The following is a 24,045-nucleotide window of genomic DNA, read 5'->3' on the forward strand; positions in this document are numbered from 1 at the left end:
CGACTGAATTTATGGAAGAAAATAATAATATTATTTATAATACTAACTGAATGTCATGATTCATACCGTAAAAGAAAAACAAAATTGCTAATTATTTTAAAGGAAAGATTTTGTCTATTTGTGAATCCATAATTTGTCGTTGCTTTGTATCTTCAAATTGTAAGTCGAATTGCTGAAATGATTGTTTTGAAATCACAGAATTTAACTCGATTCCTATACCAGCTAAACAACCCTTGTACCGAGTGACATCGCAATTCGCCGAAAATCATCACTACTTGTTGACTTGAGATATAACTCATTTTTAGTACAATTGAGACAAAACACTTCATATAATTTCACAATTCTCACCAACTACATAAATCGTAAACGCCAGTTGAAGTTTTGGTTTCGCTCAATGAAATTAAGCAAGCACTGTTGAGTAAATAATCAAGTATTTTGGGGGTAATAAATTTTAACTTTGTCGTGTATTTAAGCAACGTTATAAGTATGGTTGCGAGCCATACAACTATAGTAGCTGTAACGGCATCATATATGTTTGTTCGTAGTGATACCAGGGAAATGCAAGAAATGCTATACTGCGACATGGAAAATGGTCCCTGGTTTCGGAGTAGGTTTGACAACCTTATATATATACATGTTTATCACCACCTCTGCAGGTCAGAGGGAATACAATCCTCAGAGCTTATATTCCAGCTTTAAAGTCACCCTTGGCGATAGAGATAGAGGGAGGTGGTGAAAGGGAGGGAAGGAAGGAGGGGGGAGGAAAGGCGGGGAGGGGGGGGGGGGTACAGTACCTAGAAGAAGGAATCACTTCCCATGCACCCGACTCTAAACCGTCTGAAAAGGTAACAATAAACGTTATACCATTGGGGCATCACATAGGTATACAAATAATCATGTGTTCCCAAGAAACGCGATTGGTAACACTAATATTTGATATGTGGTTACGGATATACAGACATAAAGATGTCAAAACAGGGCTCAAATTTCACCCACCCACCCACCCACTCAACCACCTCACTCCCCTTTCCACCTTTTATGCTTATTTTAAACTGACCATGTCCGCTGGTAGAATCTGCCAGATTATGACGATAGAATGTCACACTTAAAAGATGTCCCGATAGGCTCATTTTCAGATTTAAACTTTTCCCAAGGTTTTGAATTCTCCAGGATTGACTAATTTCTTCTTCTTTTTTAAACCTATCCTTGTTAATAAAAGCGCACAATTGATGTTTGGACGCTGAGGTACAAAAGAAACCAATAACAACCTTCTTGTCAAGACTTATTAGCCGAATCAAATCTTAACCAATACCTACACCAAGACCCCCATAGAAGAAGAAGAGGGGGAAAAGGGAAGGTTTATTCCTAGGAAATCATCCAGCAAGTTAAGTCACTGACAACTAACGTTCTGACATTTCGTACAAACAGCGAACAATAAGCAGTAACATTTGGTCGCATTCATCTCCGTTGAGCTATCCGTTCATTGGACAGACGGCATTCACCAGCATCAATACAACACTTACTAGTTCGTGTCAGTCACTTTATGGCAACAATAGCGCCCAAAAATCAAATGGAGGCTGTAGAGTTTGACAAGGACACGAGGACAAGAGTGTCCAACTGGGCCGGTAGAATGGTTCAACTGGAACTGAGACACGGCACAGTGGGGGTAGGGTTAGGATTAAGCCCATTAAGGGTAATTTTAAGCCCTTGGAAATCGGTCATCAAGAGGAGGGTATGGCGATATGACGGATATTGGACGAGTCTAGACACTAGGAAGATACAGATCATAAGGCGCTCATTTCAAGATTGTATTCAAACTCGTTGACACTTCAATGATTAATCCCACTGATCGCGTTATTGATAGGCTGTCATTACTTTCAACATGCGGTCAACTTTTAAACTAATTTCTATCGATCTGCGGATGATAGGCCATGACGAGGCAATCTCAAGGATACAATTATGGGGGGTATCTTCTTTCCAAAAATATTAGGACCGCATAAACATCACACACACAATATATATATATATATATATATATATATATATATATATATATATATATATATATATATATATATATATATATATATATATATATATATATATATATATATATATATATATATGAGAGTGACCGTTCACACAATATTGGAGGATTGGTCTGACAAAATTACCTTTACTCTCCCGCAGCCAAACTTTTCCACACCCCCCTACCGCCCCCAACATCCCCGTCCGGCACGGCATCTCATGCTTACTAGTTATAACAATAAGCTCGAAGGACAAATATGAATCAATTATGAAGCTATGTGAAATCACCGTTATACTTTTAAACTTACACAAAACACATTTCATGAATTCCAAGTTTGATCCTCCCGGGCTCCTAATCATTCAATGAAGAGCTTTTAAGGTCTTAAAAGTAGTCAATCCCTAGTTTTACAAAGTTTGCTTTTGCAAGATCCCGAAGTCTTTACATGGAATCCAATGCCTGCCTATAAGATACCTACGAATCCAACGAACGATGGAAGAATCAACAGATTCAGAATCTCGAACGGTAAGGCACAAATCCGTAGAATAATATCTCTTTTACCAGTAATGACATCTCGGTTAGAGAGTAACGTTAGCGGTGTTTATGTTTCGCGGATTAGGTATTCTATGCCCGATTCGAATGTAGCGAGCTGAATGACAGACACGCTTTGACCTTCCTAATCCCGTATTAAACGTACTTTTTCAGACGGCAGTGCAACAGCTAGCAGACGAGCTAAAGGGGATGGACGGGGTTACATCCACCAGCGAGCGCCCGTCTAAAGATAAAAAGAGTCCAGACAAAAGTCATACCGTTACCACGGAGAAGTACGGTACGCATGCGCCAAGCTGTTTACAGTGACTAAAGCACTGGGTTGGGGGGGGGGGGGGTGGAACCAAAGCATCACATAGTCCAATGCTACGGGTTTTGAAATAAGACAAGGGTGAACAAAGGCCCATGGAATTAGTTTTGATAATATGTTGTTCCAAGGTGCTTTCTATACCTGTTTTCTGTTACTGTAGGGCTGAGCGGTTATTAGATACATACTGCAGGCATGGCACGGGCACCACCAGCCCGCTGCAGCTCAACCGTACACTGGTTGGCTAATAGTGATCCCTCTCGGCAATTTGTAGAGCAGTGCCAAGTTCATCAGTTACATATATACACGTATACACGTGTAGTCACGTACATCAGGGAGAGCCTGACTCCAGTGTAAAGTACAAGCGCTGGCAAAAAGGAAGCTCTCCTGTATATAATAACGCGGCCGGTAGATACAGCACCTCGATAAAGCGTTTCGTCTGCAATATTGTTCCATCCATCCATAGAGAGAGTGTGTGTGTGTGTGGGTGGGGGGGGGGGTAGAGATTGACTAAAACAACTTCCCAGGCTACAAACGCAAAATGAAGGGGACGGGGGGGGGGGGGTGGGGAATGCCTATAGGCCTGCAAACTTCCTTATTTGACGCATTGCAATAGAGCTCTGTGGAATAACCACTGACGTTAGATATACGTAGCCTAACACTGCCAACACTTATTCATTCCATGTTGTTAACAGTAGTTACACCGTTCGTCTATCTTGCAATTGTTTAGAGTTTGTCTTATTTGTCAGCCTGCCATTTATAAGAGATCTTCATCTGTCATTGAACCGTCGGGTGTTCGTTAGTTTGTTTGCATTTCTGCACACTTGGAGGTAACCTTTTCATAACAATACCTATATATACATAACAGCTCCTATATTTTGATGAGGTTTTTATTAAACACCTACATCATCATGGTGGGGAAACAAACAAAAACAAACAACAACTGTTCGTAGAAGGAGTGTTAAACTGGACATTTAACAAATCTTAAAATAACTAATTAATGAAATCTTCGTAGTGCTTTATTTTATTCATTTTTACCCACTTCATTTTTGTTTTACCTTGCAAATTCCCAGTGAAGAAAGAAAATGACCGCCCTAGTTTAATAGTCTTGCCCCCGAGGGTGCACACACTTACGACATGAGTTTAACCACCCCAAACACACGTAAACCGTGAGAATCGTAGTATATAATACAAACGTAAACGTGATTGAAAAATAAACTCCAAGCCATTGACGTCTGCAGTTAAGTGTTCCTTACACCCCAGACGGAAATACCCCTCTGGAGTTTGTCGAAACACCTGGTCTTGTAAGGCTAAACCTACAGGGAGGGTTATACGTTACTCTCTTGTAGTAGCGATTGGCTTAGTACTGGATTATCCACACACCACCAAATACATAAATAAAAAAATTAAAAATAATGTGCCTTTTAAACGGTTTAAAGAATATTGACTGTATTGACTAAACATTGTACACCTAAACAAAGGACAAGGTAAGACTTTGACACATCCGTAATTTACGCTACGACAGGTTCTATTTGTTTTACGACAGTCGTGGATTCCTATAATATTATGTATTATAATATTATAAATATATATATATATAGAACAGTGATATTCCATTCAATTGACAAACAGGATACCTGGTTGAAAAATATATATATTATTTCATATTTTTCACATACAAATTTAAAGGAAATATATCCGTATAAATATGAAGATATAAAAATATTTTAAAGTTTTTGGCTTCCGGCAACAGTTCTTCGATTTCGAAATGAAAAAGATCATATCAACTCTCGGTAAGGTTGATTTTTTATTTTATGTACGGTTGATGGTAAGAAATAAATAAAACTAACAAAGAAAATACATTCTCTTACACGTGATGGAAAGCGAAGGAACAACTGTATAACAAGAGCACGCCGGGTAGGGAATAAGTTGCAGGCCCCACCCCACCAACCATGCCCTTACCCCAGCGCCCTTATTATTCCATCATCCCATTCCTCAGTGAAATAATTGCACTACATTCCTTTAAATGTTTAGCCCGATCGTCAAAATTAGTCAGTAATTAATCACCCATGCACCAGACGACCCGACCCTGTCCCTACCCAGATCTGCACCCCCCTCCAATCCCTGAAAGTTCGGGTTACGCATGCGCAATTCCACGAGTATAATATACATGGACTTATACAAAGAGAAGAGATAAAGCTGAAACCTACCTGCGCAAAAGTCACTCATGATGTCTCCTTTTCGTTTCCTCGGTCTCCCTTTGTGGTGATTGAACGGGTGAGGTGACGTAGGATGTGAATGTGGGTGACCCAGCCCATTGTAGTAGGGCGCCCCCGCCGGCGGTGAGGAGTTATTAGGGGCCATGCCCGAATTGGGGAAAACGGTCGGCGTAAGACCGGTAAACATTCCAGACATAGGTGGAGGGTTTTGATGGTCCATAGGTCCTACACAAATCATTTCATAGTGAAGTCTGCAATACACGTGCTCGTCCCTCATCCCGAAATAATCGCCCGGATTCAGAGGTCGGCTGCAGGCCGTACAGGTGAAACACATGAGGTGAAATACAAGCCCCTTAGCTCGCATCACCATCTCATTCGAAGATATCGCCAGGTAACATCGAGCACACCGTTTCACCGAGAACCGTCTATAAGAGGAAGAACCGGAAATATATATATACTGCTGGTTACACTATTAATTGTTATAGCTAAAAATAAACAAACTGGATACTAGAGAGACAACCCCCCCCCCCCCCAAAAAAAAAAAAAAAAAAAAAATCTATACAAATCATGAGATAAGATTATCGAGTTACACCAGGAAGCCAACAGGCTTAGTTATTCCCTTGCTACATTTTGTTATACGAGAAAAGGTTTTGTGTGACGATGCACACCATATTCTCAACGTTTGACAATTGTTCACTGCTTGTTTCAAGCTTTACTTTAGAAATAATCACATTTAAAAGATTTTTAGACTTTGACCACTGTTGAATTCAACCTTTGACCGCCACATTAAACATTTTCGGAGGATTGATCGGACAAAAGCACCATCCATCCCACGGGCCCGTACCCGTCCAGCCTTCCACTTAAATGTGGACCCAAGCTTTACCTTTGGTGTCTACCTGTTCGCAAGGTTTTCAGAGTGACTTTTGACTTTCACAAAATACAATAGGTTATTGTACTCAGCGTACTACTTCACCCCTCCTAACTCATCCTCACTCCAGCCTCTGCAGTCCCAGTTATATGTATCATGTAGCTGATTGTAGTTATAAATGAGGCTTTGGTCGTGACGTCAGTCACACTTACCCCTGCCCCACCCCTCCTCCCCATCCCATTCTAACATTCTAATCAACCTCATCTTGAGGCTATACTATCATTCTGTTCCCAAGGTTACGTACTTGAAATAATCATCCTTGCAGTAAATTTTTCCATCCTTTGAGTAACACGTCAACTCCGAATCTAACTGCAGTTTACAATCGAAACATCGTAGGCATTGAATATGCCATTGCTGATCGGCGGCGTTTAGGAAGTAACGATCACCGATTTGTCCGCCGCAGCCGGCGCATTGTGAGGGCTGCCCCGCTGCCATCGCCGGGCTAGATGTTGTGGATGAGTCTCCGCAACACGCCGACGGCATCTTCAGCTGAAATCGAGAACAAATATTTACGATGACAACAACAACATATAATAATAACAATAATCATAAAAATTATGATAATAATAACAGTAATAATTATTATAATAATAATAATAATAATAATAGTATTAATAATAATAAAAAATAATAACATTCATGATAATAATAATAATTATAATAGGGATAATAATAATGATGATGATGATGATGATGATGATGATGATGATGATGATGATGATGATGATGATGATGATGATGATGATGATGATGATGATGATGATGATGATGATGATGATGATGATGATGATGATGATGATGATGATGATGAAACTACATGGTACAATGAAAAACAAAACAAAAACGAAAAGAAAAGTGGACATTTTCAATGTCCAATCTAGGCCACCAAAATGTCTGCAAGCTAGAAAACAATTCTGATGAAGACCCCCCCCCCCACCTCCACTTTTTTTTTGCCCCTCATTTTTTGATTGCTTCCTACTCCCCTGCTTGAATGAAACAGAGGCGTTAGACAGACGCATTCGGGTAGCGATTCTTAGAGGTCGTAAATATCTTCTAAGTGTTTATGTATGTGTGTATGTGTGTGTTTCTGAGACTTTCGATCCAACATTAAAATATGGTTTTGATAAACCCCAAAATCATTGAAGTCTGGACAAGACAATTTGACTGAGTGAGTTAGCGACGCGCAACTTTGTGTTTATCAACAGAGACTCTAGGATGGCGCACTATGAGTTTAGATAACAGAGTGAGATAAGGGAAGAAAGGACAATATCTGCAAGGAACGCGGAATCTTTACTGATATTTCTTGACAACTGGGACAAATTTACCGTTTGTTGACTTTCTAATCATTGCTGCCTGTCGACAAAAGTCACCACGTACGTATGTGTGTAGAAACTATATAACGCTGAAAGCAAACTGGTTGTCTGTCTGTAACCCACTGATCCTGAACGCTGCAGACCCTTTCAAGCTTGTCACTCAGATTTTATCGTGACGTCATTTTATTTTTATTTTACAGAACTGAACTCGTTATTTTGATGTTGTGGTGTGATTGCCAATGCCAGTAAAAGCAAAGCGTAATGACTTTATCATTTGTATGTGTGTGTATATATATATATATATTTATATATATACATATATGTATGTATATGTATGTATGTATATATATATATATATATACATATATATATATATATACATACATATATACATACATATATATATACATATATAGCCAAGAACTGACAAAATACGACTTTGCATTATTATATCTACATACAAGAAACGAATATGCAATACCCAATCTATGACGTAGTATATTTCAGACTGCGCATGCACCGTCGGTGATGCATTTTTTGTGTGTGCAGGTGGTACCATCTACCCAAATATTTGGGCATTTTGTCAAAATGTGTAGTATTACCAAAGTATAATTTCCTTTGTAGCGAAAAAAAACAACATCCTACAACTGCAAGAAACATTTATAAAGAAAGTTTAAAGAAAGTTTGAATGTCTTCTGAAAATTCAAACGTATACAGAGAAAACCTACGGTACTCCTGTGAGTATTGACTATAATCTTGAAAGGGGAAGTTTGTTGGATTATACAGGGTATAACGTGTAACCGCGCGCAGTTGGTTACCGATATGACGCACCTGGAAGGTAAACCACACGAGACTATTTCGGGCGTCCTGCGGCTGAGACCCAGGGTGCACGAATGATGTTAGAGATATTTACTCTGCTATGTTACATCACTGTATATATATATATAAAATAAAAACTTCGGTTCCGTGCATGCTTGCGTATTATGGCTGTAAATATTGGAGATTGGAGGAAGGCGGGCGCGGAAGACTTAAATATCAGGAAATTTATTGTTTTACTTTTAATAAAAGAAACGTGATATTAAAGATCATGCCTGCCTGCATACACGTAGACGCGCGGTGCATGATGCAGCATTGGACGCATACCGTTAGAATGTTCAACATATTGAGACATATAATTACAGTTGCAGGGTTTAATATAGTATGTCCTACATCTGAATACAAATGTACTAGGCCTATATATCCAAGCATTAACTGGACTGTTGTTTGCAGGTCTGCATTTCGCTTTTGATTAGTTTTATTAAACCCCATTACAATTGATTTTTTGTTTTTTTGGACGGGGTGTTATTTAAAAAAAAATGTTAGTATCTTTTGTTTTGCGTTTTGCGTTTTGGTTTGTTTTTTTTTATTTTATTTTATTTCTTTTGGTCTTTCGACGAAGGAAACGGACAGTAATCATATGATATTTTTGTTTTCGGTATTCGCTCATATTTTTACTTTTTAAGATATCTCTTAGATCGTTACGATTATGGTTGAAAAAGTTGTTGTAAAGTATTTATCGGAAGTTGGTTTTCTACTTCTTCAATAAACAGGAAAACTCACATTATATTAGCAATATCTCAAAGAGTTCGTATTAAAAATGAAGCCCCTCACTTACCCTCCCTGGCATGTGTGATTAGATTTTGAAAAAATTTGGGTATTAATTATTAAACAATCAAATAAATCAGTTTTATACAGGCATATTATTGATTAAGTCACAAGAACGTTTACACTATATGAGATATCATAAAATTACATTATTTCTCGATTCAATTTTTTCCCACTTAAAATAAATAAAACTGCAATCGTTTCATTTCGTTATTGAGTCCCGATACTAACATCTCTTAATATATCGTTTTTTTTTGCGTAAGATTTCATGTACGGTACTATATTAAACTACACATCACAAAAAACTAAAAATCTATCAAAACGAAATAACGAAAACCACTCACTATACATCCAAGGTACTTCATGCTCAATTATACCGTCATATATGACATCTATATTGTTGAATTTATGATTTATTTGTATCAATATATTCAAATAAATTGAACTTTAAGTTATACAAATCACCTTTAATAACAAGCATAAATATTGCACGCTTACAAAGCATTGTAAAATAATATTTCCAAATCTTAGTGGAAAGCGAGCGCAGCCATGCGTAGTTGACCGGAAGGATGGGTTGGTTCAGTGAGAGGTCAGTGTTATATTCAATCAGTCTCAACAATCCAAGAATTCAGACTGCAGATCTATCACACTACTGCCCCTCCCTCCCAACCCATCCCACCCATCCGAACACCCCACCCACCCTCACACCCAAATCAAGATGATAACAAAAGGAAACGAGAATTACTTTTCTAACCGGTTCGGATACAAGTAAGTTATCTACTGACCACTGACAGACTTGTCACATAAACATACTCAAAAACCAAAAAGAACTCAAGCATTTATCGATATTGGACGAAGACTCCCCGAACAAAGTTACTATTATATTATCCTTTTTAGTAATGAATATATAAATTATTTAATTAGACTAAACTGATATCAAAGGCCAATTCAATATTGTAAATATCTGTTTTACTTAAAAATGTGTCTTGAAATTAAAAAAATCATTTTAATTCGACTGAATGTGTCACGTTATCAAAGTTAAAGATTACACTGTGGAGGAAGAAAAACAACAATTTGCTATTTTCTAACAGACTTTTTAAAACAAATTTGTAGTCCCGAATTGCATGCAAGAAAGACGAGGAATGCATTTGTATATATACGGCTGCTCTTAAAACTTTTATATAGACGCCTATAGACGTTACAAATATTTGTATTTATTTTTTCTTATACAAAAGTACAAAGTGGAGGGAAGTCTTCCATAAAGCTTAAAAGCTTAACAATGTGGAAGACTCCCTGAAGAAAGAAAAGAAAAGAAAAAACAAGAGCATACATATATAAGGGCATACATTCAGAGGGAAAAAAAGGAAAAAAAAAGAAGCATCGCTTTGATAGTGTATCGATATTCAATAAACACTTCCAAAATGATGTTTCAAACTTGTGAACAGATGTTTCATAAATTAACGACTTCCATTCAAGATATTTCAAAAAAAACAACAAAAAAACTGTGAGACGTTAAGGCTTTTACAAACGCAATCTGTAGCTTTTAACAATTGACTTTAAGTATACATTGCAGAAGCGAAGTATTGCCAGATGCCTGTATACACAACCGAGAGAAACAACAAAGGCTTTCTATTGTTATATATGTAATCAATTAAAGCACGAAAAGTATGTTGTTATCAAACTTTATACTTCTCAACGGTTTAAATTTGGTTGATTTTCTCATTTAAGCATAATTAGTATTTACTGTTTTGCTTATATTAGAACCCAATTATTCTTTTCCAAATTATATCAAAGTTTTTTATTATATTTCCTAAAATAAAACATTAATTGAGAACGAATGATTTTGCATTTTGTTTAGTGAATCTATATGCCCACCTGATTTTACATTTATGCGTTAAAAGCATGCAAAATAGATAAACAAACGAATAACCAAAAAAGGGTAAGAGGGTTAAAACAACTTTACAAATTATTTTGCGGAACTTACAGTTAAATTTTCCTTTCCATGAAATTGCGAACCCACTAAACGTATAAATAAAACCTACTATCAGTGGAGACATTTGTTTTCCACAGAAGAGCTAAATTTATATATCAGAAAGACATTTATTCGATCTCTATCGATAGAACCCCGTCGAAAGAGTTTATCTTAAGTTGAGAATCTAAATATTTAGCTTAGAGGAGATTAGATATGCTGAACCCAGACACGTGGTTTTTACAGGACAAAGTACACACCTCAACATGTGAGGCAATAGTTTGATAATCTTCCACCAAAACAAAACACTGTCTCGTTAAAGTCTTGCATGAGGTTAAGAAAATGCATCGGGACAACATCTTATGATATGTATGTGAAATGGGTCTTGCGTATATGAAATTAGAGGACATGTTGCCACACACACACACATATATATATATCTATATATATTAAATAACATTCATTCATACTTAGTAAAGATTCCTAAATCCTATTGGTCCATTCAGGTCAGCTGACCGTGGTTAATCCTGTGAGTAACGCACGGTAAAATTACGAGGCATCACTTTAATAAATCTTTGGTTATATGTAACCAAAAATGTTTTGTTTTATGATTTTTTCCCCCACACAAATGGTAGTGTATGAATGAACGGGGTTAATCAACGGTCCAGCGTGCGTTACTCACATGATTAATGCACTCCGGGTGTTAATGCTATCGCTGGATGCACTCGGGCTCCGCCGATCGTGCATTAATCCTGTGAGTAACGCACGCTAGACCCTTGATTAACCCCTTAATCATGGTCATAACAAAATACAAACAAATGTCGCACATAGAATCAGAGTACTAAAAACCGAAGTGTCAAATACAACAACATTAAAAAATTTACAACGTTCCTCACTAAAAAAAAATGTATTTCTTGACTATAATTTTTTTTTAGTAATTTAATCCTGCTGTACTGTAACTGTTATTGGTTAAGATTAATTAATTCCAGCACCAGCGAACCTCGGCCCGAAATAGAATTTAAACTCTTAAAATAGGTTATGTGGCTGCGACCTAACAAAATAAGTTTGCTCAACACGGAAATTCAAGCTGCGAGATAAGTATATAAATCGAAAAGTTCCCACTGAAAAACTATGTAAGTTCAACTGAAGTAAGGAAAGGTTTACAAATGAGAAAATATAAATAAATAACAAATATATCCTTATATATATATATATATATATATATATATAATATATATAAATATATATATATTGTTTTAGATAAAAACATAACCAAACGTTTGACGAAGCATCTTTGACAAAGACCCATTGTCAATTTGCTATGACAAAGAAATGCAGAGGAACAAATCAAACAGAAACATTGAACAAGTCAAATTCTCAAACTTACCAAGGCAATGAAGTTGCAGTAGTTTATAATTGCATATATATAACAATTTAAAACTATTTAAGTTGAACCCGAACATCAACAGTTATTCTCTCCAGAGGGGATTTCTCAGACTAAGAAAAATAGTTTCTTTTTTTAATTTGAAAATTTTGGTGGCCTACATTTCGTGTTCTTGTTCCATTCACACTCCCACAAACATAACACTAAGTTGCATGACCTACATTTTGATTGGAAGGCGTCTTAGTGCGTGCCTCCAGCCTAAACTTCTCTTCATAATAGCCACTGATTTTGAAAAGAAAAATTAAGTCTTGAAAAGGCACGTTGTTACAAGGAATGTGACGGTTTGCCTTGTAACAGTGATTTTGGGTATAGTTGTGAATTGTAGCACCAAGCCGCCCGACAAACAGGTTCAAAGTCAGCCTCTGGTATTGTTGACTGTTTGTATTGTAGTATATTGAACGGTACCTTACGGTTGAATGATAAATCAGACGGCGCCTTTATTCTGCTCGTAACTTGTTCTCAGAAACAACACAATATCAAACTTTTACCGGGTTTTTTTCCCCCCCGTCTTGAAATGAAAATATTCCCAATACTATTTGGATTCCGGTTTCCTTAGATGTAGGATCCTGCGTTTCATTGTGTTCTTCTCCCCTTTTATGAGAATAGCACAATTTTTTCTCAAATATTAAACATCCTATTTGCAATTTGATAATCTTTGTACATTGCTGACACGAAGAAATATATGCACATTAAAAAAAAACTATCATCAACATCTCGACTGTCATCATCAGTGCCAATAATTGCTAATATCAAAGTCATGATGGCTATTACCAAAGTCATGATTGTTATTATTAAAGCCACGAGTGCCATTATCAAAGTCATAGTTGACATTACCATAGTCATGTGTGCCATTAATAAAACCATACTTCCATTAGCGTCCATCATCGTCATCATTAAAGACGGCAACAGCATATCAGCAATACAAAGCTATCAACTATTGACTATCATCATACTTTTACTGTACAATTCAGCGTCTGCAGCGCTATCATCAACGGTGACAGCAATAACCATATACAACCTGTCACTAGTATCAAGATCATTAGTCTCCTCGTCGTCATCACAATTATACAAGGATCATCATTAGCATTATATATTCATGCTCAACAGTAACATACCATGAAAACATTTATCACTACCAAATATATTACAATCAGTTACAACAACAATTACACACTAACAATTACTTCCCGACAACTTCCCGACATGGACGTTAAATGGATGTGTGCCGAGAGATTGGCTTCGGTCAGCTTGCGAGTCTATAAGCCTCCATGGCTTCTTTCGCGAGTTCCTGCTTGCGGGAAGATCACATATACATACATACATTACAACAGCAAATAACAACAAACAAACAAAAGCAATATTGACAGTGCCGAGGAGCCACCATGTACATTTCCTTACCGTACACAATGTTAAGATTTACCTTATGTTAAACTTGTTTTGTTTACTTTTATCATTACCTATACAAATCAGGTTTCTTTGTCGCATTCAACAATTCTGGAGATACAATACTTAGTTAATTGTTTTAACTCCAATAAACAACAACACATTAGTTTGAAGAAATTAACCCAAATTCCTCTTTTTGTTTGTCTTTTCGCATCGAATAAAAAAATAACACATTAACATGTATTTTCAAACAAAAATCTACAAATACGAATACCTTTTGTTATCTCGTAAAATACTTAATTAAAGCATCCACCTGCTACTGTACCAACTCACTTTGTACTTCGTATATTACCAACTTTTCGGCAATAGCAATGACCCCTTGACCTCTTGACGTCATAAAGAGTTGGTCATCACTATTTAGTTGCGATCGATACAATAACCTGTCAATTTGCTTGTGATGGACTCATCTGTCATAAAGAAGATGTTTTCTGGGGATATGATTTATCGATTGAACTCTTTAACTGAGATTAAAAGTCACAGTTGTCGTTATTCAATACGATGACCACCGATTGACGCTGTTTTTTTAATGGACGGTGGGTTTTCTTTATCCAACGATTTTAGCTATTGACTTATCTCAATCATACGGTCACTTCATGAGATGATAAATTAAAAAAAAGAAAACACTTTGTAATTAGGTAACACTAACTCGATATACTTGATTTTATTTCATTGCTCATTTAGCATACAAAGTAAAAATCGTGGCTTATGCTTGGAAATCCACAGCTGCAGTGAGGACTAATTTTATTAAAATCAAACCAAAAGCTATACTTTAGTTTCTAGTTTGAAGAAAGCAATATACATACACACACACACATATATATATAGGCCTATATGTATATGTATATATATATATATATATATATCTATATATATATATATAATATATATATATATATATATATATATATATATATATATATATATATATATATATATATATATATATATATATATACATATTAAAATCAGCATTAAGTTATTGCTTGTTCTTATTCAACTACTTTTTTTCTTCATTCGGGTTCTTTCTTGTTATCTAAGTTTTGTAAATATTACTTTACTTCTTGCAAGCTTGAAAAGACTTAAGATGTATCAAATATACGCAAACATGATTCGAATAAATTAAGAAAGAAGAAGATGACATTACTGCTCAACACAATATTTGTATGCAACTAGTTCATAGGCATATTTATCAATATTTTCCATGTTATCAGCTAACAAGTTCAACATTATGTTATTTTCTGTTATTAATTATGATCAACGAAATACTGATTTCATGAAGACATAATGGTGAACGCTGGTTATCAATATTATGTTTAAAGAAACAGTTAAAAAGGGAATTGAGATATAAAGAGAAAATCTGATTGCGATTTTTTTCTTTTGTTTCAAATAAAGTCTAGAAACAATACAAAAAAAAACAAACTATAATAACAACAATGTTATGGAAGAAACGTTATCAAACAAACAATTTGAAATGTTGCGTTCTTCCTACTTTTCAAAACTATACGACACAGATTTGATTATCTTTTTTTAAGTCTTGATTTTTCCTATATATACTGCGGTGAATTTAATACTTATTACAAACACCAAGTCACACACGGAACTGTAACAACCAATTGGATATGTTCAAGTATTTTATCGGAGTGGTTAAATTCTATTTTACACGATGAACAACACATCGATAACACACTCAGAAATCTTCCACACTGATAACGTAAAAGAACTTGATTACACCACTTCAATAATTATGAATTACCATTCGTTCTTAGTGTAAATGGTTTCCTCAAAACAGCAAAAATCCTCTTTTATGATATACGGTAACAAATAAAATATACGTATTTAATAATTGATACGAAGTGAGTGTAGAACTTATCCGATTGTTCTTGTTGACCATATTGTTGAAGTTACCCTAATTGTTCTTGTTGAACTTATTGTTGAAGTTATCCTATTGTTACAAATGCTGCCGATGATATGAACACTATATATAATTGATAAGTCCAAGTTAGAGAATAAACTCAATTCCAATAATTTGTTGACTTAAATATTAAGCCTAAAATGTATACTGATTAATTCTCAGTCACGAACAAGTACCTTTTTATCACTTTATTGTTGTTATAAATTGACTACTTCTTTAACAATAGCGTTACTCATAGATGTATGGCAATAGTTTGCAGAATCATAAAGGTATTTGCTTTGTCATCGCTATTGTTATATACTCTATAAGTATGTAAGTATGCCTGCTGTACTAAAGTTTGCAAAATCAATTACCTCTGACTTATTTCATGTTGATTTAAGTTTCCAAGAACTACCGTTAATTAACCTAAACGTTATGTACGATTATGCATTGAGTTGGTTACGGTTTGCCTTTGCTTTTGAAAAGGGGTGAAGGCGAGGGGCGGGGGTAGCCTTTTTGTTGAGGCGGATACAGTTAATCAGCTATTCCATCATCTGGTCTTAAGTCCTCGAACCAACCCCCCCCCCCACCATCCGCCATCACACACCACTCCAATCGGAGGGAGGGGACGAGAATATTCTTCTCTGTGTCCTGACCGTGTGTTCTATTTCAGTCTGCTGCCCTCGGTAAATTGAGCTCCTCGTAACGGTCATTTTGATGTTTACAACTGGTAAGAAAAGGTAGCTAAATATATCTAACTTCAGTGATCCGTGTCTGATGTTGACCTTCGTTATCAAACCATTACAAACTTATTGCATGACTACACCAATTGTTAGTCTTAGGTCCAGTCTGTTTTGTTTATACGCCATTAGGCCCACTGTACTTGTTTTTGTACTAAAAGTGTTTGTTTACGCCTTGGCTATGTGGAAATATATGTATATATGGAAATATATAATGATATGGAAATATATATAGATATGGATATATATATATATGTATATATATAATATATATATATATATATATATATATATATATATATATATATTCGGCGTTTTGTATACATTTATTTTAGCAATGCCCCTTTTTCATATCTCATCTTCGACTTTCCTGAAGAAAACTCAATAACAGAACCCACGAGTACTTTAAAGAAAGCGTGAAAACAATACAGACCACAATAAACATATACATACAGTGGCGATACGACATACAATTCCACAACGTTTTCAATGCTAGATTTTAACACTATAGTACGTAGTTCGGTGTATTGTATCTCTATACAACATCCTTTTGACATCTCTCTAACATTATATTGACTCCGAGAAAATATCGTCAACCAGTTCCACCAAATGTCTACCACTAACTGCGGGGAAATTTCCAACTTCCCTTCCAATATATATATATAAGTATATAAAACTTCATACATTGCTATTATTCCAGCCTCTAGTAACCAAGTCATTACAGGGTTCTATAGGGTGTCTTTAATCTAATCAAACGGAAGTCTATAATCGAAAGAGCGGAAGGATCAAGTTGGAACACAAATATATGAATGAAATAAAATGGATGAATTATTAAGGAATGAAGTCACTAAAATCTGAAATCCAATTAAAAACAAAACCTAAAACGAAAATTTGTAGATATTTATCAGAAATAGTAACTAAGGGAAATGAGTTCAAAGTTGATAAATCACACAAATAAACAAACAAAAAACAAAACAAAACAAAACAAAGAGGCTTTGTCTCTTGTGTTAAGTACTGCTTAGATACCAAAATAAGACGTTATAGGTTACAATCAAATATTAGTACTATATTGTACTTAATAAACACTTTTTTTTATCAAAATCATGGAGTAAGTCATCAGTTATACAAAGAAATATATCATTCTTACATTACAAATCATTATACGGTTGTGAAAAACTATTTGAAGATACACAATATACGAATTTAAATTCAATCTGCAAATCTAACAGTTTAATATATCTACTTTAATATTGCTTACCATGCCATATTTACATTTTTTTCCCCAACCTAATATAAAACAGATATGACTCTTTCCACAAAGTAATGAACACATGCCTGCATCCTATAAAATTTTCCCCACCTTTTAACAGTGTCAGTGTCGGTGAGGTTTGCATTCCGTATAGGAATAACCTTCGCCTAATCTTTTGCTAAAGATCCACTATTTACATTATAGCTTCTTGCAGTTTTATGTGCTCATGCAAAATATCATATGTGATATTCACAATACATATTTCGTTTTCTGTATTCACGTATTAACATTCCGTAACAGTGTTTTATGTATTATACAGAATTAACTTTTTCGTTTTCAGTATATTTACATATATATAACACTGTGCAAAATATTTTATGTATTACACATAATTCGTTTTCTGAGTTTGCATATATAATATTGTGTTAAACTATTTTATGTATATTATACACTATGTATCTGTCTGTGTTTATACATATGACATTGTGTAAAATAAATAATGTATTATTACACAATACATATTTCGTTTTCTGTATTCACGTATTAACATTCCGTAACAGTGTTTTATGTATTAGACAGAATTAACTTTTTCTTTTTCAGTATATTTACATATATATAACACTGTGCAAAATATTTTATGTATTACACATAATTCGTTTTCTGATTTTACATATATAACATTGTGTAAACTATTTTATGTATATTATACACTATGTATCTGTCTGTGTTTATACATATGACATTGTGTTAAATAAATAATGTATTATTACACAATACATATTTCGTCTCCATATTAAATCAACAATGAAGACTATATCGGAGGAAGTCCTGTTGCTATTTATGTAAATATGCATTCTTGGATCCTACATTCCTAAGTTATTTTGCCCAACAATGAAAATGGGCATATATATTGTTCGCTACTATAGAGACAAGATTAAACCAGTCTTTGAAAAAAGGGGGTTGGGGGGGGGGGTTGGAGAGGGGGAAAGAGTTTCGTCAATGTATACTTAAAACCTGACATTATTTTAGTAACCTTTCCTTGTTTAGTTATTCCATTTGACTCATCTTAGAAAAGTTCATCAATAGTTCATAACTTCAAGTTAATTTACAACGTTTCACTAATTTTATTTGTTTCCTTGATACTTCATTGTCAATTTTTTTAGACGGTTTTCACCATAATATATGAGCAAATGAAAAATATTATTATTATTATTATCCATAAATTCATCTACTATTCTCAACACGTTCAGCTACTTGCATACATCTATATTCATATTGGAAGTAAAAGAAAGAACCCATTTCATTTAATGGTCCGCAAATTATGCTGGTAATGAAAAATTCTGGCTAAATATTAACAATGCTTTTTACACTTTTGCCTTTGTTCTTTACTTTTATCAGTTGTCGGTTTGCCGTCGCTAACGGTGTACGGTATTCAAACCTGTATATAGTCATTGAACTAATCAGTATAGCATCGCAAACGGTGTACGGTATTCAAACTTATATATAATCATTTAACTAATCGGTATGCCATCGTTAACGGTGTACGGTATTCAAACTTATATATAGTCATTGAACTAATCGGTGTAGCATCGCAAACGGTGTACGGTATTCAAACTTATATATAATCATTTAACTAATCGGTATGCCATCGTTAACGGTGTACGGTATTCAAACTTGTATATATTCATTGAACTAATCAGTATAGCATCACAAACGGTGTACGGTATTCAAACTTATATATAGTCATTGAACTAATCGGTATGCCATCGCTAACGGTGTACGGTGTTCAAAACGTATAGTTATTAACTAACCAAAACGCATAATAAAAACAGTAAACAACACACACATATACACACTTTCACGAATAGCGGTTAACCCATGCGTCTAATTTGACCTAATTACTTTCATAATGATAGTCCTACCAACTAAAACGTTACTTTTTATCTGCATGCGATATTAATTTTCTGGCTTAACTGTTACGTATAGCTTTATCTATAAAATACCAGTAATAATCTCAAATTTCAGCTTTATTTGGGGTGTTTACTATCTAAAATGCTACATCCAAGGTTACTATGACCGGTTATTAACTTTGACGATAAACGCAGCATGTGTGTGTGTAATAACAGTTTACTCAATATACACATGGTCTTAACTAAAATTTGATGTCTGTTACCAACATAACATAACATACCTTTAAATAATAATCATTATATTTATTTATCAAAAAAGTCTCGTTTTTCGATGAAATTAGCAATTCCATTCATTTCTGACAAACTTGTTTTTGCCCTGAATTTGCTTTGTTTATTTTACATAAAATTATTCTAATGAATTAAGGCACAAGGAAGACAAAAAAACAAAACCCGTTTCCACAATCAACAAAGTTTCTCGATTTGTTGAAAGCTAAACTTGAATAGTGCATGGAGCAAATGCGCTGGAAACATGAATGAGATGGAATACATGGAGTAACTTAGAAAAATACAAAACACATTTCACTAAATGCTGGAGGAGGGGCGGGGGAGGGGGTAGTTACGAATAACATAACTTAAAAGAGTAAAACCAATAGAAAATACTAGACGTGCTTGCAAACAAAAGACAACAAGAAAAACCAATTAAAATAAGTCTAAACAATATATAATCAATACAGGAATGAATGGCAAACCATGCAAAATATAACGCATGGTTCAATAACATAAAAAATTAAAGATCAAAATTTTGGGAGAAAATTGTTTAATTAGTCAAATTTAATGTAACATAAATCTACACTTCACTGGAACCATTATAAGTGTCTGAAACCGTCTTTGTTTATCCTTATTGTTTTGTTTTTAAATTTCAGAGGTGTTAACGATTTTTTGATTGCATTTTTTTTCTTCTTTGTAATAATGATCAAATACAATATTACAAACTCATTTTTTCCTCCACTTTTTATTTTTCATTTTTATACAGGTTTTTTCCCCCCTTCAGCAAAACACTTTTCTTGTAACGTTATTCGTTAAAACTTGGGTTAGGTTCGATAATAGCAATGTTTGAACGGTACCCCCAAATCGCGATCTCACACATATAGTTTGATAGTAATTTTTGCTAGAAAAATCTTTGTGGATACCAACGAAGTTAAAAACAAAAGGCGTGTCCGATATGTAAACAAATAAAAATTACACAACAACAACGACGACCATTACACAAGAAACTTAGTTTTCAGGAGGAATGTTTGCAAATCGAGTAAAACCCTATGCGCCGTGATATTGACAAAATATGTTTTTCACATTTCTTAAGTTCTTTGCGTTTGTCCATTTATATTGGTAAAAGCAGACAAAAGGTAAATATCTAATGCAAGATATCAGACGCCAAAGTCTGTGTTTTCTTCTTCCGAATATTTTCAAACGAACCAGAAATGGTCTTACTGCAAAAGGTGTTTCGTTTTTTAAAATTTCGTCTTTCCTAAGTTTTGTTTTAGAGCCCCATGTATGAAATCAACTTTCCTTTTGACGAATGTCGTCACCAACAATCAGCACAAAAAACAATACACCAATAGCAAAAACTACAAATAAATAATTTCGTTAGGTCCATTGGACAAAAATATAAAACAAATAACTCCTTACTGTGTGTATTTTGTTTTTAATCACTTAAATATTCCCCAAACGTGGACTTGTCGAATTATTTCGTTCTTTTGACAGTGTTATACACCCTAAAAGGTTTGATAGAAAGGATGATTTTAGCCTACCGTTGTTAACTGGTTGCAGTTATGCGAGCCCGGGGATCTGAGTTCGTACAGCCCCGGTGAGGTTCCGTTGGAGCTGTCGCAGCAGTAGCCCGTCATCGGAGACAGCGAGGAGTCGTGCATTGACGGCGTAGTAGTAAGGCAGGCAGTAGTAGAAGCGATCCCGACTCTGTTTCCAACGCACATAGATGTCCCTGGTTCGCGTTTGTACGTAGTCATGTCCCGTCGCGGTTAAGTGCCTTCACTGTTTTTCCATGTGAATTTCTTTGTTAAACAAATCGACTTTTAGTACCAGCTATAGGTCAACACACAGTATATAAACTGCTTATGGTTTACACACTCCCCAGGCCTCGTTGAGAATTTTTTTCTGATAAGAAAAATTGACTTGGCATTTAACAATGGAGCTCTTGGCTGTTTTTTCTCCTTCTTCCTTTTTTTTTTTTTGGTACCGGTTTGTGCGGACGGGTTCAACGATCTTTTGGTGTATGCACTAAGGTATGAACTCCTTGTTACAGTTTGTAATGTTATTATTATTATTATAAATAAATATATATATTTGTTGAGGGTAGGTGGAGTGGGGGGGGGGGGGGGTTGAGTTATAAACGTGTCACTTGTCACAGAACTTCTCAAACAAGTTGCAAAACTTGAAATCAGGTAAAAACGGAATATTTCTCTATTAAAATACCGAAACGAAAGAAGTCTATATAGTTTGATCCAACAGCATGGGAGCTCTTATCAGTCAGAACAATTTAACATATTGATTTCTAAAGTTGTGATGAGAAAAGTCCCCGAAAACTTTTTGTTAGCAATGTAAAACAACGTGTAACTTTTTTGTCTCTTTTCAGGCCTTTTCTTTTTGCAAGATACAAACTGGAATACACTAAACGATGTTTGGTTTTTACTTTCCTTCGGGACGTTTGCTTCCGACCAACTTTCCCAAAATAACACCACAAGCAATAAAAGAATGAGAAAAGGGGAAAATAATTCGAAGTTAACGGATTTGCAGCAACCGATGGATTTCTTCTCAAAAGTTCCGAATTTGTTCTCCTTTTTTTTCAAGCGAAGATCAGAGAATACTTTACAGATAACCGGAGAAATTTATATCCTGCGTGACAGAAACTTTCAAAAGTAGGTTACCAGAACTTGAACGGGCTGCAAAGATACCACGTGTGGTGTTGTCTATATAGACTGACAACTCTCTCGAACTTATCTGGTTGGTTACAGATGAAAATAAGTAACTCCTCTTTAAAGGTCTCGATAAAAGCATCCATGCATCAGGAGAAGGCTCTTAGGAAACCGGCCACGCTTGGTAAGAGAGCGGTTACAACCCGTATCATATACTGTACTGCCTTTCAACAATACCTCACTTTTCACAATACCTACCTACGCGGTACACTCAATGGCATGTCATTTGCACGAGCCCTCGGTGACGTAACACAAATACTCAACAGCGATTGGTTCAATCTTCGTCGTCTTTATTCTAGTAGGCGTGGCGTAAGTTCACACTAAAACCCGTATGGTTTTGACAGACGTAACGGTCAGATAATTCATAGCAGTAAAACTGCGTCCAGTAGTAACAGCCACAATACATTCCAACAAAGCTTTGTGGTTTCAGGAAGTGTCAAAAAGTTAAAACTTAAGTCATCACAATCGTTGAAGAGAGAGAGAGAGTGAGAGAGTGTGGTCAAAGAGATGAAGATAAAAACTTGGAAGTTTTCATAGGGCTGTATCGCAGAAAAAAAAAAGGAAAAACAAACTTTGAAGTGTCAAGCCTATTTTTAAGAACAAATTTATTAGAAACTGTCCCTGTGGGAATTTTCAGTTTTATCAGTCATTTTTTGCCTCTGGGATTAGTTTCACTAAACGGACTAGTGCCTTCTTTACTGTTAGAAATTGCACTGAAATGACCAAATGATTTTTTAAATGGAAACTTCAATTTTTATATCGATTTATATAATAAAAACCAATATCTAAAATGGTTTACTGGCGCATGAGTACGTCCAACATTATCCCTGAAATTCACAACTTTGATACAGATTTGCGCTCATCGACTATGATGGAACATTTGAAGTAGGAAATACATTAAAAGTAACTTGCACCCTGACGTCTTTTCAGGGTCGCGTCATCACACAACGACAAGTTAACGTTACCAAAACGTTGGAATATACTCAGGATGATCAAATGATCAAAAAGTAATATTGTATATATTGCAATAGCCAAAACATTACGAAGCTGTCTGTTAAAAGCAAAGGACATACAAAATATATAATGGGGGTTGAAAAAAACATTAAAAAATGTAACTTTAACAACAACAAAATACCACTGAGCTGACTTACAACGATATCGGCTCTCTGAGACTTTTTTCCCCTCAAAAATAACGCAGTACTTAACCATTCAAACTCTGTATTTCTATGTATCAGACTTGTATAGTGAGTCCGTTCTCGTACTATACGCACTCACCCGTGTGGGTTTGCACTATATATAGTACTCGGGAACTATAGTACACACTTACGTACTCGTGCTTATAGAGCCTTGTACTGATACTCATGTATACTACATATATGTTACGTATGTTTTCCTTTGATAATGGCAATCAATATATTAATAA

The 24,045-nt window shown here is 35.1% G+C and overlaps 1 protein-coding gene across 3 annotated transcripts in view; it reads right to left on the bottom strand.

Annotated features, from left to right (window-relative positions):
* LOC139963509 (LIM/homeobox protein Lhx9-like) overlaps positions 1-24,045 on the bottom strand; it is a 109,346-nt gene that overhangs the window by 46,231 nt on the left and 39,070 nt on the right. For 2 of the 3 annotated variants that reach the window (XM_071964339.1, XM_071964340.1), the window contains exons 3-4: positions 6,274-6,518; positions 5,093-5,526 (exon numbers count right to left, since the gene is read on the bottom strand). In XM_071964339.1, the coding sequence (XP_071820440.1) occupies positions 5,093-5,526; positions 6,274-6,512 (673 nt within the window). In that variant the 5' untranslated portion in view covers positions 6,513-6,518. Of the gene's footprint in view, positions 1-5,092; positions 5,527-6,273; positions 6,519-21,440; positions 22,789-24,045 lie in introns of those variants that run through there. The other variant, XM_071964337.1, reaches the window with a different exon arrangement.

The sequence above is a fragment of the Apostichopus japonicus genome, chromosome 22 (genome assembly GCF_037975245.1).
Source record: "Apostichopus japonicus isolate 1M-3 chromosome 22, ASM3797524v1, whole genome shotgun sequence".
In the NCBI taxonomy this organism is placed as follows: Eukaryota; Metazoa; Echinodermata; class Holothuroidea; order Aspidochirotida; family Stichopodidae; genus Apostichopus; species Apostichopus japonicus.